Source organism: Pseudozyma flocculosa (genome assembly GCF_000417875.1).
Source record: "Pseudozyma flocculosa PF-1 unplaced genomic scaffold scaffold00006, whole genome shotgun sequence".
NCBI lineage: Eukaryota > Fungi > Basidiomycota > Ustilaginomycetes > Ustilaginales > Ustilaginaceae > Pseudozyma > Pseudozyma flocculosa.
Window position 1 is genome coordinate 651,830 of NW_006920874.1, and position 17,735 is coordinate 669,564.

Consider the following 17,735-nt stretch of genomic DNA (forward strand, 5'->3'; position numbering starts at 1 on the left):
GGACCCTGGCCGAGCCGGGTGCTTCCGCTGTCAGACAGGATCGACGGGGGCGTCTTGGTGAGCTGCCCTACGCGAGATCCGATGTGGCCGAGAAAGCGGCAGGCAAACAGGCAGGCAGGCAGGCGCCGATCCACCGAACCGCCGAGACGCGAGCAGGGCCTGCCGGGCCTGACCCCCCGAAACAACAAGCAAGGAAAATGCCCGCTGAGCTGAGCCGGCCTTTTCCCCAATTGAAGCGCCATGTCCAGTTTGATGTCATACCGCTTTCCGAACGAAGGACCGACCTGACTCTCGCCCGGGCAAGAGACGATTCAAACGCATGTGTTGCTCTGATCCTCTTGTGCCACGAAGCTTGCGAGGGAGCAGAATCAATCGGCGAAGGTGAATGGCCAGGACTCACCCGCCGGTTGCTGTGCGGTGCCCTGACGGCGCCGAGGAAAGGGCGATCAAGAGGCCGAGCAATCTACGCCTCGCCTGCAGTGCCGCAGTCGTGTGTCGACGGGTGGTCCCGACGACTCAAGAGACATCGAACAGCTTGCTCAATCTCGAGCCGATGTCGCTGAGTCGCGAAGCGTCGGATCCTGTCGAGGACGAGTTGGAGCCGGAACATGTCTTTGGCATGCAGGGTGTCGAAGTGGTCGATGGGGTAGACGTGCTGCGGTGCGGGGAAGAGACGAGGTCGAAGCTCAGTCGCGGGCCTTGCTATCGGCGGGCCACAGGGCCGCATCGGCGTACTCACATAGCTGTTCCCACCGCCCTGGCCTGCGACGGCGACGGAAACGAGGATCCTCCAGTAGGTGCCGGACGCGCAGATGCAAAAGACCGGCCGCTGTCGCGCTGGACGCTCGCCGGTCAAGCTGAAGAGCTGATGCTGCATCGCCAGCGCCACGGCGGCACCTCGCGCTGCCCGGTCCACCACCGACGCGATGGGCTCGTAGTCGCTCGCAGCCTCCATCACCACCGCAGGGTACGGCACGGGCCTTCCCGAGCTCGACGGGAACGGTTCCAGACCGATGGAAGGGTCGCTTTGCAAGCATCTCAGACAGTTGGCAAGGGTGGTATCGTCGGACGCTCCGAGACCGCTCAATGCTGAGCTGCCATTGAGCCCGATGCCCAGGTCCGGACAAGGTCGCCCGACGTCGGCCAATCCATCGGCCAGTAAGTCTGGTTCTGGTGGGTTGTCCCACGTCGTCTCGATGCTGAAGGAAAGGATCAGGGCAGGGGACGGCGATCAGTGTGTGAGCTTCGGCTGCGGAAAACGTCGAGAGGCAGGCAAGCTTACGTCGTGGAGAGGCTCGGATCATCTGTAAGCACGCGAAGCACATCGTTGTGATAGGCCCGCCAGGTGGCCTTGTTGGTCTTCTGATACGAATGCTGAACGTCGTGCCTTGTCAGCAGCGCCTTCGTCCTTTCAATGGCCCGATGGCGCTCGACACTCGAGCTGGAAAGGATGCCCCCGCTGAGCGCGTTGACCGCTCTTTCAACCTCTTGTAGCGTGTGCTGGACGGAACAAACGGGCACAGAGCATGACACATCAGCTCATGCACCGCGGCGAGCTCTGAAGAGCGTTGCGGTGAGCTCGTGTCCTCACCAAGCTGGTGGGAACACTCGAGAGAGTCGGGCAGTCGAAGAGGTCGTTGCAGAGCGCCCGCGTCTCATCTGTCAGGATGCGATCTAGCTGCGGCCCGTTGACGGAGATGCGCGCCGAGCTGAGGGCCCCATGACGGCTTGCATAGGCGTCCGCCATCGGATGCAGTCGCCAATGGTCCGAGGGTGTGATCGCCGGAGCGGCGATGGTGAGTGTCGAGGAGCGGTGGTAGCCTGCGAGCGCCGCAGTCTCGGGGAAGTTGCCAGCAGCCACTCCAGCCAGGCCAAGCCGAGCCTGGACCCTGCGTCCAACTCAGGCGGGCCGACTTCCGAGGTTCCCTGTTCAGCCTTCCTTGAGGAGGCGGATGTCGGTTTTCCCCTATCTTCAGAACACGATCAGACTTCGAATCGGAGCTCGAGTGTCTGCTGGCTGGATTCTCTAGAGTCTCAGAGACAGGGTACTTTGTTTTGGAACCAGCAAAATTAGAATTTTGGCTAGGGCCGCTGATGGTCGGGCCAGATGGCAGTTTTGGCAAAGGACCCGCGGTCCTGATGCGCTGATCTTCAAAAATCGCACTACCTGAAATTGATCAAGCTGCTTCTTCTTTGCAAAGCTGCCGTCCCCCAACTTCCGACGACCAGCGGGATAAATTCAAAAGTTGCGAAAAACCCGAAAGAGGGCTGAGTCGCGTGGTGCAGCATCTGGACCCCGAGTCCCGGTTGTGGTTGTGGAGGAGCCCGGCAACTGGCGTGGACAAAATCAAGAAGAAAAAAGTCGGCGGCGGCGGCGGCGGCGGCTGATGGCCCCTCGGTTCCTCTTCGGCCCGTGGCTCCTATCAACTGCCCACCACTCGCTCCCAACCCACACCGCCACAGCACTCTGCTTGACCACGGAATCGCACGCCGCACCACCATCCTGACCAGTGGCGCACCGTATGAAAGAGCTTCGCCTCCTGGCTCGCCAGAGGACGGCGGTGGCCTCTCTGGCCCAGCTCACCCGACGTCACCAGCAGCGCACGCTGTGGAACACGGCCGCATCCGTATCGACGCCTGCTTCGCTCTTCTTGTCCGTCTGGCCTCGGTTAGGGACCAAATCAGCTCCGATCGATAGGCAGCCGATTATATACAGCCCTCCGCACAGCCAGGGCCTGCACACGACTGCCACCGTACTCCTTCGCTCCACGCCATGTCTGCCCGCCAGCGCCCTCCGCAAGGCCGCCGCCCGCGAAAAGGCTCGCGTCCGCGCCGACTTGACCGCACAACGCATCTCTAAGCGCCGCGAAAAGGAAGGCCTTCCCGCCACCAAGCCTCCACTCAGGGAGCCCCAGTTCGAGGGCCCCAACGGCGAGCGCCTCACGCTGGCCGAGCAGGAAAAGGTGCTGCGCAGGGAGCTGGCAAGCCTCTCGCGGCAGCTCGAGCAGTTGGAGAAAAAGGAAAAGGCGGACGAGGCGACAAAGGAGCTACCGCCGCTCGACGACCAGACCCTCGATCAGCTCTACCAGGCTCTCATGATGCCACCACCCGCCAGCACCGAGGATTCGAGACTGGCTCGGCTGGAAAGCGGTCGTAAGGAGCGGGCACTGATCTCATCGGGCGTCTCCGTCATCGAGGACGAGCGACAGCAGGCCAGACTAGAAGCGCAGCAGATGTTGCGGGAGCGCGTGCTCGACGCTCGCGATCGCGGCCGAGCGCTTCTGCCGTTGAAGCCCCCGACTTCTTCCCGTCGGAGCCCGGAAGCGGACGAAGATGACGGGCTCGTCGACCTCTCACGTCTTACTCACGAGGAGCGGCAGGAGGCCAGGCTTCAGCTCCTCTTCGAAAGGCTCACAAAGCTTCGGTCAGTCAACCAACTTCCCGATGGCAAGCAGCAGTCCCTCCAGGATATTAAGTCCGGCCTGGCATCGAGGATCGCAAAGATCCTGGAGGCACACAACTACCTCCTCAAGCCGACCTCTGATGGCACCAAGGAGCGCTCAGAGACGAGCGCATCCACCGGCGGAGACCAGGAACTCTCCCGGATACCCGAATTCGACAGCATCCCGCTCGATCGCAGCATCGCCACGGACCCGGCGGAGGGCACCTCTTCGGCCGCTACGCAGAGCGAAGCTGTCGCTGAGCCGCAGTACATCTCCGCTGCCAACGAGATCCTGCAGGACATCTCGTCCGCCAAGAGCCGTGGCCTGATGCTCGACCGGATCGAGCGACTCCTCGAGCAGCCCGCCAACATGTCGGCGGACACCGCTGCATCATCAACCAGCGACGAGCCCGCACCGTCGGGCCTGCCTCTCGGCGTCGCCAGCATCGACGAGTGGACGGCGCTGTCGGTCGCATCCGCCCGCTACGGAGACGACCAAGGGCTCGCCCGCACACTCAAGCTGATGCGAAGGGCAGGCTACTTCCCGCCGCCTCTCAGCCTCTTGAATCAGGTCATGGACGTCTACGCCTCCCGCGGCGAGATCCAGCGCTGTCAGGACACCCTCTCGCTCATCGACAAGCTGGGTCTGCGCCCCGACAGACACACGTTCCACTGCCTCACAAAGGCTTACCTCGCCGACGGGCAGTACGTGCAGGCGGTCAAGATCCTCAACAGCCTCGAGGGCGGCAGCGGCGGTCTGCCGCCCGCGGCCATCGCGACCTACACGATGGCCATCGATCGCATGGTCGGGGATCCGCGCGAAGAGATCCAGGCGCTCGGCTGGAACCTCTTCTACCACATGCGGCTCGTGGCCCACCCCATCCCCGACGCGCCGCTCTACGCCCTCATGATCCGCGCCTGCGCAAAGGGAAGCATCCAGCCGCAGGACGTCGATGACCCGCTGCGCACGCCAGTCGGCGCCGGCGGCGTGATGCCGTCGCGGCGCTCCGACGCCGAGCGGGCGCTCGACCTGTTCCGCGAGATGACGACGCGCTACGTGGTCCGCCCCAACGCCGAGGTCTACAACAACCTGATCCTCGCTTGCGCCCGGCGCAAGGACTTCTACCTCGAGGCCTTCCGGCTGCTGCGCGAGATGGTCGAGCTCGAGACGGAGCGGGTCAAGATGCTCTCGGGCCAAGCCGACGCCGATGCAAAGGAGCGCGAGGGGCTCGAGTCGGCCTACCTCCGCTTCGCGCCGGACCGCTACACGTTCAACGCGCTGCTCCAGGGCTGCGCGAGGAACAAGGACCTGCCGCGTGCGCGCTGGGTGCTCGCAGAAATGATCCGGTCGACGTCGCCGCTGTTTGAAGAAGACGGCCGCGGCCTGCACGGTTTGACAAAGGCGCAGAGGTTGGAGATGATGGCCCAGCGGCCCAACGCCGAGACCCTCACCCACGTCTTTTGGGCCTATGCCTCGTTCGTTCCGCCCGTCAAGAGGGGCCAGATGGTGTCCAAGACGCAGCAGCAGCCCGGCGCCGTCGGTGAAGGCGCCTCCAAGCAGGTCGAGGAGGAGGAGGACGACGCCGCCAAGCCGACCGCCGCAGAGGCGGACACGTCCGTCGCTGCCAAGCAAGGACCGGCATCCGCTACGTCCGAGGCGGCGGGATCCACTTCGCTCGCCACGGCGGCGCCACCAGCAGAGGAAGCGCTGACGGCCACCGAGGCGGCGCAAGTCTTTTCGCACCTCGTCCCGCAGACGGCCTACGACCTCATCACGGAAGCGCGCGCCCTGATGGCACGCATCCTGGCCGACCAGCCGCGCACCGTCGACGGGCGGCAGGTCGAAGGGTCGCTGGGATCCGTCACGCCCTCTGTCGCGCTGCTCAACGCGTACCTCGCCGTGCTGGGCCACCATCTCCCCTCTGCCTCGCGCGTCGAGACGATGTGGCACCACGTCCGCCCAGGGCAAGACGGGGTTGACCCGGGCCTCTTTGCGCAGCTCGGCCTGACGCCCAACGCCAACACGCTGCTGCTGGTGCTGGAGACGGCGACGCGGCAAAAGCCGAGCGACGCAGCCGACGCCATCGTCGAACAGGTCTGGGCCATGTTCCGGTCGCTCGAGTCGCAGCCGGGCGAGCTGGACCCGCGGGTCGTGGAAAAGTGCTGGGCGCAGCGCATCCGCTACTCGGCCAAGGCCAACCGGCTCGACGAGGCCGTCGAGGTGTTGAAGGAGTTTGCGCGCATCTACCCGCCGCAGGGCTCGTACCTTGCTCCTCACAACCGCAACCGCACCTCCTCGCCCTCGGCCGCCCGTGCCGGCGCTGGCGTCAAGCTGTTGAAAACCTCGAGGGAGGTCGAGAGGAGATCAAAAGATCCCTCGCGCACCACCACGCCGGCCAAGTTGGCAGGCGAGTTGGACCTTTCGCCCATGCCCGTCGCCCAAAAGACGCTCGAGACGTTGGCAACCGACTTTGCCGCCGCCAATGGCCGTCACTCCCCTGACCCGGCACGGACGTCGACAACGACGACGACGAGCGAGACGCCACCGCCGTTCTTGACGTTTGTCGACCTCGAGCTCCTGCACCACCGCCTGGTCCACTTTGACCACAAGAAGGGTCTCGCCTACCTCGGCTGGGTCGCCCGTGCCTACGAGGCGGGCGGAAGGCCTCGTGATGATAGAAAGTGAGCGCGCCAGAGCGCAGAACCCTCCCCTTGGCCCTCCATCCGCGGGATCGAGGAGCAACCACAACACCACCTCTCTCTCTGTGGCGCTTCCGTCTCTTCATCGCCTCTCTCCGTGCAATATGTACCACTACCCAAGACCCAGGAGAAGAGTCTTGCATCAATTGTCCTCTGGCGTCGACGGAGAAGCCGTTGATCCGTCATCGAAAGCTGAGATGGAACCGGATGTCGATAGATAGGCCCGAGGCCCTCGTCGCCCCTCTTGTGTATGTTTCGCGAGCGGGATGGCTCACTTCCTCCTGCCACTGGGCGCGCAACCGGCAAACAAGCGCCTGACGTCGGCCGATCCGACCTCGAGGCCGACGCTTGCGTCCTTGTAGCAGTCGCGGACGATCCTCGCCAGCCTGTCGACCTCGCGGACAAAGCCGTCCTCGCAGCTGGCCCACACCCGCGCCAGCACCTCTTCGATCTCATCGCCGCGATCGTGGTGCTCGGCCAGATCGTCGTCGTCGGTGCCAAAGTGCTTCTGCACCCGCTTCGACAGCGCCTCGATCGACTTGCGCACGTCCTTGGCGCCGTACTCCTTGACCAGCCGCTTGAGCGCCGACTTGGAGTAGGTAGAGTGCAGCGAGACCTCGGTGGCGGGCGTCGAGCGCAGCAACGCGTCGATGCCGTCGCCAAAGTCCTAGACGTACCACGCGGGAAAGAAGAAGAGGGGCGAATCGTTAGGATCGAGCGAAGACGTCGGCAGCATGGCACTAAAACAGAGGTCAAGTTTCCGGGCCGCTGCCGTCGGCGCACTCACCATCATCTTGCCCAGTGGTCGCCGCAGGACGCTGGTGCGGTAGCTCTCGAGGCTGTCGCCGTAGATCTTCTCGGCGCGCTTGACGAGCGCATTGAGCGCGGCGTTGCGCTGCTTGGAGATGTTGGCGTTAAAGTACCACATGTTCTCGATCAGGATGATGTGGTGATTGAGCTGACCCTTGTCCTCATCGACGCCGCCGCCATCAACGCGAGAGATGGTCTGCAGCGCGTCAAACATGGCGCGGCAGATGGCATCGTAGTGCCCATCGACGGCGTGGCGGACGTTGAGCGTCTCGGCATTGATGAGCTGCGACTCGACGCGATCGACGAACGTCTGCGCGGAAAATAGCGGGGCGGGCAAAGGAGGGGCAGACGAACTCTGTCAGCGGCTGTCGTCGTGCGAGTAGCACCCGCGGCGGCCGCGGCACGTACCGGGAAGACCTTGATGAAGTGCACGATCCCCTTTCGCTTCTTGACGGTGAGCTTGGTCTGCTCGATGCCCTTGATCTGGTCCTGGATGAAGCGCTCGAGCTGCGAAGCCAGGCGCATCTGCAGCTTCGACAGGATCTTGAGGATCGATTCCGAGTTGAGCTCCTCGGCCTCGATCATTGCCCGATCGAGCGCGGCCAGGAGGCCGAAGATGGAGCTGCATACGTGCACCGCAGCAGTCGTGCAGGGGAGGTCAGCAACGATCCTTCGCAAGCCCCTCGCTACTCTACCCTGAACTCACATCTTCTCCTTTGCCAGTGCAGCGTCGGTGAAGCTCTGCAGCTCGGGTGCTAGGAAGCCAAAGATGAGGTCGAGCGCGCCCTTCATCTCGCGCAGCGGGCCTCCGGTCGACGAGACGCCAAACACGCCCTGCGCACGGCGCCGGAAGTAGGGCTCGAGGTCCATGTAGTCGGCAAACGTGATATTGTTGTCGTTGACGTGGAGCAAGTCGGCGATAAAGCCTTGCTCCCGCAGCACAATCGGGATCACGTTGGACAGAGCCCGTTGGAAGGCCTGAGCAACGATACAGACAGGGAGATGGATCGACAGGGTGTCAGCGCGTTTGCATGCCAGATGAGCACTTCCCGCCAGCGTCTCGGAGCTCACCTCGGAGGCCGAAATGTCGTTTCTGCCCCTACCCAGCTTGTTCTTGTCCCTGCCCGTTCGGCGGATGGTGCCGGACCGAATGGCCGAAGCGGCGACGCTGGTGGTCGCAGCGGGCGCGAAGCTGGCCTCGTGCATGTCCTCGTCAGAGGCCTGCTTGATCTGGCTCTTGTACACCGCAAAAAGCTTCTGCATCTCGGTCTTGTAGCACTCTGACGCAGAGGCAAAGTACGAGGCCGAGACGCGCGAGAAGTTCTGTGGCGAAACCTCCTTCATGTAGAGCAGGATGCCACAGTAGCGTCCCAGCGCGTCCTCCATGCTCGCGTGGTCCCGCAACGTCGGGAGCGGCGGGGCCAGCGCCTTCTGACGCGCCGGGTCGCTCAACAGCCGCTGCGCCTCGACGTTGAAGGTGACGTTGAGGTAGTCCATGACGCGCTTGCAGAAGCGGTTCGACACCGACTCGTGCTCGGCCAGCCTTTCGGTGGCGGCTGCCATGTCGCCGCCGTTGCTGTCGCCATCGCGCTTGGCCTGTAGCATGCTCTTGTAGAGCGAGGCGGCAGCGCTCTCGAGCTGGGCGATGCCCTCGTCGTTCTCCAGCCGGCCTGCGCTCAGCGTGTGCAGGGCCGAGTCGTCGACGTTGATAGTGTTGATCAGATTGTCGATCTCGGCCATCAGCGTGCGCTGGTTCGATGTCTGGACCTGAAGACCGCGGTTCTGGCTCTCGATGTGCGAAATGTCGTCGGCCCTCGAGTTGAGCTGCACCTTGAAGCCTGCAATCATGCTGTCCATCATATCGAGATGCGCGAGCGCCTCCTCCATGTGCTGGACCACGAGGGCCACGCGGTCGTCCGACTCGATGATGGCATGGATGTTGGCCGACTCGAGCGCGGACAGCTCGTCGAGCAGGCGGGCCTCGATGACATCGGCGGTGCCCTTGCCCGTCGCTGGCGCGAGGCCGGAATCCGGGAAGTGCCTTGCGCCGATCCCGCGCCACTCGAAGCCTTCCAGCATCTCTTCGACCGCCTGCAGTGTCGAGTCTTCGTCCTCGTCGTCGTCGAAATTGGCGCTCGCCTGGCTCCGCGCGTGCTCGCTCGAGTCGAGTCTGGCAGCCTTGGGCCGGCCCAGCGTCGCGCGCTTGGCCTGTATCGTCGTCTCCGAGGCCGCCGCCTCGCCGTCTCCAAGCACCGCACCGCCGTATGGGTCCTGACCATCCTCGTCGTCGTCCGCTTCGGCGACTCCGCTGAGGCCGGTGCCTGCAAGCAGCATGCGCTCGTAAGCGGCGCCTCCACGCATAGGCCCGACCGCGCTCAGCCTTGCTCGAGCATCGCCGCTGCTTCCGCCGCTGCTCGCGCTGCGAACCGAGTCTCCGCTGTTTTGTCGGCGTGCCGGCGGCGGGGTCGGTACCGAGAGGCTGTCGGCGCTGACGAGGCGCCGCGCAGAGGGTCGTGGCGGCGGCATGGTCCTCGAAGGCGAGTCCAGGGTCGGTGGCGAAACGCTGCTGGACAGTGCATTGGTGCTAGAGCTCTCGGACAGCTTGGCGGGTCGAGGCTTGTCAAACGAGCTCTGCGATTCGCTCCTCGAGCGGGCGCTCAGGATCGAGGACTTGGACGGGCTGTGCGTGTGCCTGCTCGAGGCGTCGGCGCCACGTGTGGGTGAGGCGGACATTGGAAGGTTGAGCGAGGGGGCTGGCAGGTTGTGCGGCGAGAGTGCCGGAGAGCTGGAGCTGGACGACATCTTTGCGCCATTTTCTGGCCGCCGGGATGGTATGGCGACGGGGGTTGTCTGCGTCGGTGCGGGAGGTGCCGGGCTCGCGTCACGACCGCGCGAGCTGTTGCTGAGGCTGCTTCCGCTGCTGAGCGGCACGTCGATACCTACGAGCTTGGGTCCATTGTCCCCGGTGTACTTGCGGTAGACCTTTACGAGCGTCTGCAGAAACATGAGCTGCTCCCTCGGGTGCTGGGTCTGCCACTTGTAGGGCCGGGTGAGGGTGATGCTGAAGACGTCTGGATCGTGGACGGTCACCTCGCGGAGCGTGTTGAGATCCCAGTCCTTGCCGATGCTGAAGCTGCCATTTGCGTTGCGCTTGGCCTTGTTGATGGTGACTTTGCCAGTGTCCTTCTGGACGGCGAGGATAAGGTACCTGGCCTTCTTCTGGCTGGCCGATGCACCGGTGCCGGCGCTGGGATCCTCGGACGCCACATCCTCCCATATCTTGATGTGTGCGATGTAGTTGTTGGCAGCGTCGCGCGACTGGAGGGCTGCATTGAAGAGCTCCTTGGTCTTGCTGGGGCTGTTGGACCCGCCGGCTGGATTGGTGGTGCCATTGGAGCCGCCAGCGGCGCCGGCGCCGGGTGCCAGCAGACCGTTGCGCTGCGAGCTGCTGGGAGTCGACATGGCCGTAAGCGGTGCTGCTGATGCTGATGGGCCGAGGGAGGGCGTGAGCGAGATGATGCACTGGCAAAATCAAGGCGGTGACGGTGGCGGTGACGAGGCCGATGCCAGGATGATATGGTCCAGCTCCGGGTCGAAGAAGGCCGCTACCAGAGCCGGTCCCAAGGTCTGGCGAGGGAAAGGACGAGTCGGGTTTCCGGGCAGAGGGTTGCTTCAGAAAGTGACAGTCTCGCCGCACAGGCGACGAGGCGGAAGCAGGGCTTAGGACGGGGTACGACAGAGCAGGGGCCGGGCAGAAGACAAGGGTCGAGGTGGTGAGGATCGCTTCGGAGTCGTGGCGAGGCCGAGGGGGAAAGACGGACGGCGTATGTGCTGGCTGCGTGTGGAGCGGCCGTGCGCCGGCCCCACCTTGGCTCTGGGCGGCCTCGCCTGGCCGCGAGTCGAAGGCGATGCGCAAGCAAGCCCCACTGCCCGGCCTTGGGCGGGCTGGCTGGCTGGCTGCCCGGCTCAGACCAACACGCACAGCAGCCTGGCCTCCCTCGTCGTCCTCCACTTGGGGCCGCAGCAGTGGCAGCTCCCAGTCTCTCTTTCACACCACCATCGTCAACTCGGCCTCGTATCACCCACACCCCTCGCAACCACCACCATGTCCTTCCTCGACAAGTTCAGAGAGGTGGCGCAGAAGGCCGGCACCCAGGTGAGCCTCGCTCGGTCACTCCGTCGACCGGTCTTGTTGTCGGCTGAAGCACGCCATGGGGCGAGGAGAGTGTGCGCCTGCATCGACGTGGCACTGACGCCCGACCCGCCCCTTCTTCGGCTCTCGGTCCGATCCGTAACTCTGCCTCACTCCGCCTCAGGCCACCGCATTTGCTCAGACGTCCAGTAGGCAGATCAACGAGCAAGCTCAGGTCGCCCGCGCTGGCTTCTCGTGAGTCGCTGCCGCACCGCAGCTGCTCCATCCCGTCCTCTGTGGGCAGCTCCCAGGCTGAAAGATCGTCCCTCGTCGCTGTGTCGCACCTCAACTGCCCCTCGGCAGGCTCCCGAAGGAGTGCGAAAAGGCGGCAAAGGTCCTGCAGGGCTTCCTGGCCGACCCGGAGCATCCCGACTCGGCGCTCAACTCGATCCCCAAGGCGGTGCTGCAGCAGGCAAAGGGCCTCGCTGTCTTCACCGTCGTCAAGGCGGTGCGTGTCGCGCGTCCGTCACGTACGCCCTTGGGGGCGCTGTGCCTTCTGTCTCGTCTGCTGACGGCCGTCTTCTTCTCGCGCTTCACAGGGCTTTGTCTGGTCGGCAAAGGCGGGCAGCGGTGTCGTCATCGCCCGTCTTCCCGACGGTTCCTGGTCCGCCCCCAGCTGCATCGGAACCGGCGGCGTGGGTTTCGGTCTTCAGGTGAGTGCCGTGTGGTGGGAACCAGCTCGATGTCGTTGGGCGATGATCTGACCATCCCGAGGAGCTCGGCCCTGCGCGCCCGTTCTCATGTTCCCGCCGCAGATTGGTGCAGACCTGTCCGAGTTTGTCGTGGTCATGAACAGCGAGGAAGCCGTCAAGAGCTTCGCTCTGGCCGGCAACCTGACCATCGGCGGAAGCCTCTCGGCTGCTGCCGGGTGAGTCGACTGCGGGACGCTCTCGCCGCAGAATGGCGTCTCCGCCTCGCCGGAAGCTGACGTTGGCGGTCTCTCCGACATGTCCATCCCTCCTTTGCAGCCCCATCGGCACGGGCGGCGCCATCAACGCCGCCATCAACAACCCCACGCCGCTCTTCTCCTACTCGCGCTCCAAGGGTGAGTCTAGGTCCCGGCCCGTCCCACAGCTCGGGACGCCGCGCTCACATCGTATCCCCCCTCCTCTTACTGCTTTCCCTCGGACCCCGACGGCAGGACTCTTTGCCGGCGTCTCGCTCGAAGGCACGGTGCTGGTGGAGCGCAAGGAGACCAACAAGGACTTCTACGGCCAGCCCATCCCGGCCATCGACCTCTTGACGGGCAAGGTGCCCGCGCCCGAGGCGGCCAGCGCCATGTACGAGGTCGTCGAGGCGGCCGAAATGGTCGACGAGACGGGCGTGCCGCAGCAGGCCTACGTCCCCACGGGCGTGCCCGGCCAGACTGACGCTGCGGGCGGTGCGGCGGGCGGCGTGGCCGGCTACGATGTCGGAAGTGCCGACAGTGCCGCGGCGCTCGGTGCGAATGCGGGCAATCGGCCCATCTTTGATGCGTGAGTGTTGCTGCGTTGCAGGGGGGGATTCGATGCCCGGCTTTCTTTGAATGGTGGCCGACTGACGATGATCGTCGACCGCGCCTCTCTCCCCGCTCTTTCTGCCCGCCGCTTGACCTCGCCTCGAGTAGCGGTCAGCACTAGTCTGTGACTTTACACGCGTGCCTCCTCGACCGCTTTCATCGCCCATACCCGCTCCCTTCGACTTCTCGTCTTCTTTCCCGACGACCCGCAATCCAACACCCCTTCAACCGCTTCCGATCACTGTAGACACGTCGACCGCCCCCCTCGTTCCCGCCCTCTTCTCGCTTCGACGAGCGTACCGTCCAGCCGTCCCGCCTCCCAATTATGACAAGGTATGGAAACCCATCACCGGCGTGTGTGCGTGCGTGCGTGGTTGCAGCGCCGTCAACGGCAGAACGCCTGCAAAGTCTAGGGATCGGTCTTGATGTGTGAAACGCAATGGAAGCCAAGAGCAGGATGGAATCGAAGGCGTCGACGGCGTACGCCGCATGGCAGCCATGAGATCCCACGAGTGAGATGAAGACGAAAGAGGAGTGAAAGGACGGCAGGCAGGATGAAAAATGGCGCGACAGTCTAACCTTGTCTAGATGGAGAGGAGGGACGGGAGGCTGAGATGCGGATTGCAGTTGATGCGATGACAAAGAGGCGGAGTGGTTCCGTTGCGATGGAAAGACATGGCTGGACGGGGCGGGGGCGGGGGCGGGTCCACTGCGAGAGTAATAGCTGGTGTGTGTCGGAGCGGCTCGCCATCCTGCAGGGAGTCGGGTGAGGTGAATGGTCTTGATGGCGAGGACGAGCAGCGACCGAGCGACGCGGCCGAGTTCACATGAAGCTCTGCCCGCCCGTCCTGGAGGCGTACGTGTTTCGGTGCGCCCGGCTCTGCTGGTCGAGCTCAGCACGAGAGTTGACGGGGCTCGAGCTGAACGGCACGTCGACTCCGCCCGCGTTGGCAGGCCCGAACTCGTGGTAGGTCGGCGTCCTCAGTCCGCGACTGCTCGGACTGCCGTTGCGACCGCTCGTCCTCGTCTGGATCGGAGGCGGCGGGGCGTGATGCCCGGCGCCGCTGCTGCCGCCGCCGCCAACAACGCCGTAGCTGCGAGAAATCGAGAAGGACGAGGTTGGGATCTTGGGCGCCGCCACGGCAGAGGTGCCACGCAGCCCGATCAGGTTCGTCGGACTCGTGGTGCCGGACCCACCGGATCCGGAGCCGCTTCCGCTGCGGGTGTACAGCTCCCCGCTGCCATCCTGGCTGCGTCGGCGGTGGTAGCCCGACGGCTGCTCGCCCACTGTGCCGCGAGCGTAGCTGGCACTCTTGGGCGGCGTGCCTCCGGAGCTGCCGCTCCAGTTCTCGGGCCGGATACGGTACTTTGCCCTCTGCGAGCCGATCGGGTAGCCGCTGGCATCGATCGACGAGCGCGGATCGGAAGCGAGTGTCGCGTTGGAGAAGCGCGAAGTCGTCCTCGGGCTGCGGGGCGTGACAAAGGCCTGCAGCACTGGCGAGTTCTCGGCCTTTTTCTGGTAGCCCCTCCTGGCCCCTCCGCGCGACCTCGAGGAAGAGTAGCCATCGCCGCCGCTGCTCCTGCCAGATGCCGTCCGGCGATGATTGTTGTTGTCGCCGCCGTCGGAATCTTCGCCGTCGCTCGAAGACTCGTCATCGCCATCGCGGCTATCGCTCTGGGCACCCGCGTCGCCCTCGGCGTTGGTGTCGTACATCGAGGTGCCGGCGTCCGCGGTCGACATCCCCTGGTTGACCATCCCTGCCCGGGTCCCCGTCTGCGCCGATCGGTGCCGGACGGCGGGCGTCGCTTGCACACCGACCTCCTTGCCCTCGCTGCGGGTGCTGGCTTTCGTCCACCACTGGGCAAACTTGCCGATGGCGTTTTCCTCGTCCCACGCGTTGGTGTAGGCGAGATTCGAGGGCAGGCCTCTACGGATCGAGGAGGACGCAGAGATGGTTGACAGGGTCGGCGAAGCGGTGCCCGACGTGCTGCGACCTTCGCTGGCCTCGAAGCTCAGCAGCGCCTTTTTGGCTGCGGAGTCGGACGACGAGGCTGCTTGTTGACCTTGCGGCGCGGGAGGCGGCGGCGGCGGCTTCGGCTCGTCGGGAAAGACACGTGTTGGCGGTGCTGCTGACCTCTTCTGCTCCCACGGGAAGATGGGCTTGATCTTGCTCGGGTCGGGCCGGTCGCTCCCGAGGTTGTCAAAGACGTGATCGCGCTTCAACCGTGGTGGAATGTAGCCAGGGCCGCCGGTCGCCTCCGGGCCGTTGCGCGAGGCGCTGGTGTTCTGCGGCGGCTGAAAGAAGACGGCCTTCTGCTCAGCCAGGGAGCGGGGCGCCCTTGCGCGCTCGTCCCAAACGTTCTGATAATAGGTGTCTGGAGGGTTGCGCATTTGGTAGAACTGCTCGCCCTGGCCCGTGGGAGGCGGCGCGTGAGCAGCGTCCCAGGTGAGCTGCGGAGGTTCAAAGTGGTCGGGCGAGTCCATGTCTCGCAAAGGAGCCTCAGTGGGAGCAGACGGCGCCGGAGCAGCAGCGTAATCCGTTGCGCCTGCTTGAGATGGCTGCTGTTGTTGCTGGAAGTCTCGAGGCTTCGGAGTCGGCGGCGATGGCGGCGGCGTCGGCGTACGAGGCCGCGGTGCAATCAGGCTGATACGGCCATCAAGCGGCAGGCTGTGGTACTGAGCCTCGGGCGCGGCAGCGACGGGCTCGTTGTGGACAGCCGCCTCGATTTCGCGCTCCTTGTCGAGCTTCGCCTCGACGTCCCAGACGGCCTTGTAGGTTGGGACAGTGAACGCAGGTCTCTGCACGACGATAACGCCGGGCGCACTCGGGACCACACTGAGCGACGAGTCCGGGTAGATGGTGGCGCAGGTGTCGTGCCAGAGGGCTAGCAGGTAGTTGGGCTCGCTCGGCCCAATCGTCGGTTGTCCGCCCCTTGGCTGGTCGGCCGCTGCGAGGTGCGGATTTGGGTCCGCGCTGGCCACTGGACGAGGACGGTTCCACGGCTTGTTCTGGCCGATGAAGTGCGAAGCCATGATCGACGTGCCGTAGCGCTGGTAAGCGGGCGCAAAGGTGTAGCCACCGTGCGAGGTGACGTTGTAGCGGAAGCTGAGACGCTTCCATCCACCGCCCGGCGCAGCTTCGGTGGCCGAGGGAGGCGCGTCCTCGTCGGCTTCGGCGCCAAAGTAGTCGTTGAGCAGGCCCTGGTCGGCGCCGTCCCAGCTGCCACGCTCCCTGGCAAACTTGCGGATAGACTCAAAGGTGGCCTCGGATGGCTTGAGCAGCATGAGGCCGCTGTTGAAGGCATCGGGCCAGCCCGTGTCGGGCGAGGCGGCAAAGTTGGGATCCCCTCTGAGCGAGAAGAGATGGTCAATGGGGCGGAGTACGAGCATATCGGCGTCGAGGAAGACAATCTTGTCGTATCCCTGCCAGATCCCGCGACCCGACGCCGACGTGGCGGTGCCAGGCAGCGAGGCTGCGCTGTCACGGCCGAGCCTCCAGACATGGAGCTTGGTCAGCGTGTCTTGTAGGTCGGGTCGTCCTGCGAGGGCGGGAGCAGAGGGAAAGGGCAAGGTAATGGGGACGTCCGGGGTCAGAAAAAGAGGTGGCCCTCACGCGCGGAGCTGCATCGGCACGGAGCCGAAGGAGGGCGGTACCTACCGAGAAGTGCCAGGTTCCTTTCCATCTTGAGCAGGGTATCATTGGCCTCGAGTCCACCGTCGCCATCGGCAGTCGGCGTGGCGAGCAGCTGCTTGAAGCCGATCGGCTCGACGCCGACAATCCAGTCAAATAGGCCGCTGCGGCGCAGTGCCTTGACGGTCTGCACCGAGAGCGTGTCTGGGGTGATCAACGCGACGATGTCGAAGCGCTTGCGGGCGCTACCGGTGGCGCTGGAGGAGCGATCATCCTTGGATATGCCGTGGGCAAGGCGGACAGACTGAGCCAGCACCAGGGCGCCTGGGAGATAGTGGTCCGAGGTCAGGAGAGTGACAAAGGCGTTGTCGGAAGACGCCGACATGGGTGAAGCAGCCATCGGTGCGGTTGGGCCAGCGCGCCTCCTGTCAGGCGGTCGCCAGGCGGTCAATTGCAATCGAAGCGGTGTCGGAGAGCTTGACTAGAAGCGATTGGAGAGGTCGGCCGGTGGCGAAAGTGATGCAAGAGGTAGGGAGAGTCGAGCGGCGACGGAAACAAGGCCGGTCTCGGGATGCGACCGACGAGCAAGGCAGCGAGACCACGGGCACGGGAAACGACAGTAGAGGATGATGGAAGAAGCCGACGCGAGCGGGCGCTCAAGCCGACGGGTGGTGCGAATGATTGGTGTCGGTGCGCCGCAGGGAGGTGGTGGGACAGCGGAAAGGACGACGGTGGCGAGGAGACGAGATGCCAGAGGCTAGACCGGTCGAGGGCGAGGACAAGCAAGGAAGGGGGGGTCCTTGAGCTGAGTACCAGCTGTGGAGAAGCCGTCTCGGGAAGATTGCGCTTCGCCACACATGTGTCCCACCTACCAGCGTGCCTGCTCGCTGCCTGGCGAGTGGCTGGCCTGGCCAGGCGAAGCGAGACGAGCCGACAAACGAATTGGCCGCTCCCTGCCTGTCCCTGTCCCTGCCCTCGCCCGGACGCGGTCCGACCGATTCTTCTTGCACTGGCAGGCCTGCAGCGTGGGCCTGGCCTGGCTTGGCCTGGGCTGTCGGGCAGCCTGCGTGTGACCCGCGCACAAGCGCCGGCAATTTGGGCGCAGTCGATGCTGGGCCCCACGCTCGACCCCACTTGGGTGGCACGCAGCGCTGCAGGCAGGCAGGCAGGCACGCGGCTTGGGTTCCCCAAAAAACCAGTCCTCTGGCCGCCAGCCTGGCCAGCCAAGCCTGGCCTGCCACGCCGGTCCAAGTTTTTGCCCCCCTCGTCCCACCTCGACCCACGCCGACGACCGAAACGCGTCGACGTTCCACAACAACAACAAGCAAGCAGCAACTCGCATCCGCCCGCCTGCTGGCCTTCGTGTTGCTTGCCAGCATCGGGCGTCTGCAGTTGGCCTCGCACGAGCTCGATCAACGCAGACGTCGACTTGCCTTCGCCATTCCCTCCTCATGCCTGCAC

At 64.7% G+C, this 17,735-nt stretch overlaps 5 protein-coding genes across 5 annotated transcripts; 2 read left to right on the plus strand and 3 right to left on the minus strand.

Moving 5' to 3' along the window:
• Window positions 1-463: 463 nt before the first annotated feature.
• Window positions 464-955, minus strand: PFL1_02326 (uncharacterized protein; the record flags this gene model as incomplete). The annotated part of the gene is made up of 2 exons (XM_007879838.1): window positions 464-655; window positions 740-955. 2 exons carry the CDS (start codon window positions 953-955, stop codon window positions 464-466), a joined length of 408 nt encoding a protein of 135 aa, XP_007878029.1.
• Window positions 956-2,522: 1,567 nt separating this feature from the next.
• Window positions 2,523-6,128, plus strand: PFL1_02327 (uncharacterized protein; the record flags this gene model as incomplete). The annotated part of the gene is made up of 1 exon (XM_007879839.1): window positions 2,523-6,128. The coding sequence occupies one exon, from the start codon at window positions 2,523-2,525 to the stop codon at window positions 6,126-6,128; it is 3,606 nt and encodes a 1,201-aa protein (XP_007878030.1).
• Window positions 6,129-6,413: 285 nt separating this feature from the next.
• Window positions 6,414-10,414, minus strand: PFL1_02328 (uncharacterized protein; the record flags this gene model as incomplete). Its single annotated transcript, XM_007879840.1, has 4 exons — window positions 6,414-6,809; window positions 6,930-7,262; window positions 7,361-7,574; window positions 7,659-10,414. 4 exons carry the CDS (start codon window positions 10,412-10,414, stop codon window positions 6,414-6,416), a joined length of 3,699 nt encoding a protein of 1,232 aa, XP_007878031.1.
• A 643-nt stretch (window positions 10,415-11,057) lies between these two features.
• PFL1_02329 (uncharacterized protein) lies at window positions 11,058-12,763 on the plus strand (the record flags this gene model as incomplete). The annotated part of the gene is made up of 8 exons (XM_007879841.1): window positions 11,058-11,108; window positions 11,269-11,339; window positions 11,448-11,592; window positions 11,684-11,797; window positions 11,900-12,012; window positions 12,113-12,189; window positions 12,286-12,619; window positions 12,751-12,763. The coding sequence occupies 8 exons, from the start codon at window positions 11,058-11,060 to the stop codon at window positions 12,761-12,763; spliced, it is 918 nt and encodes a 305-aa protein (XP_007878032.1).
• Window positions 12,764-13,465: 702 nt separating this feature from the next.
• Window positions 13,466-16,674, minus strand: PFL1_02330 (uncharacterized protein; the record flags this gene model as incomplete). Its single annotated transcript, XM_007879842.1, has 2 exons — window positions 13,466-16,182; window positions 16,302-16,674. The coding sequence occupies 2 exons, from the start codon at window positions 16,672-16,674 to the stop codon at window positions 13,466-13,468; spliced, it is 3,090 nt and encodes a 1,029-aa protein (XP_007878033.1).
• Between the last annotated feature and the right edge of the window lie 1,061 nt (window positions 16,675-17,735).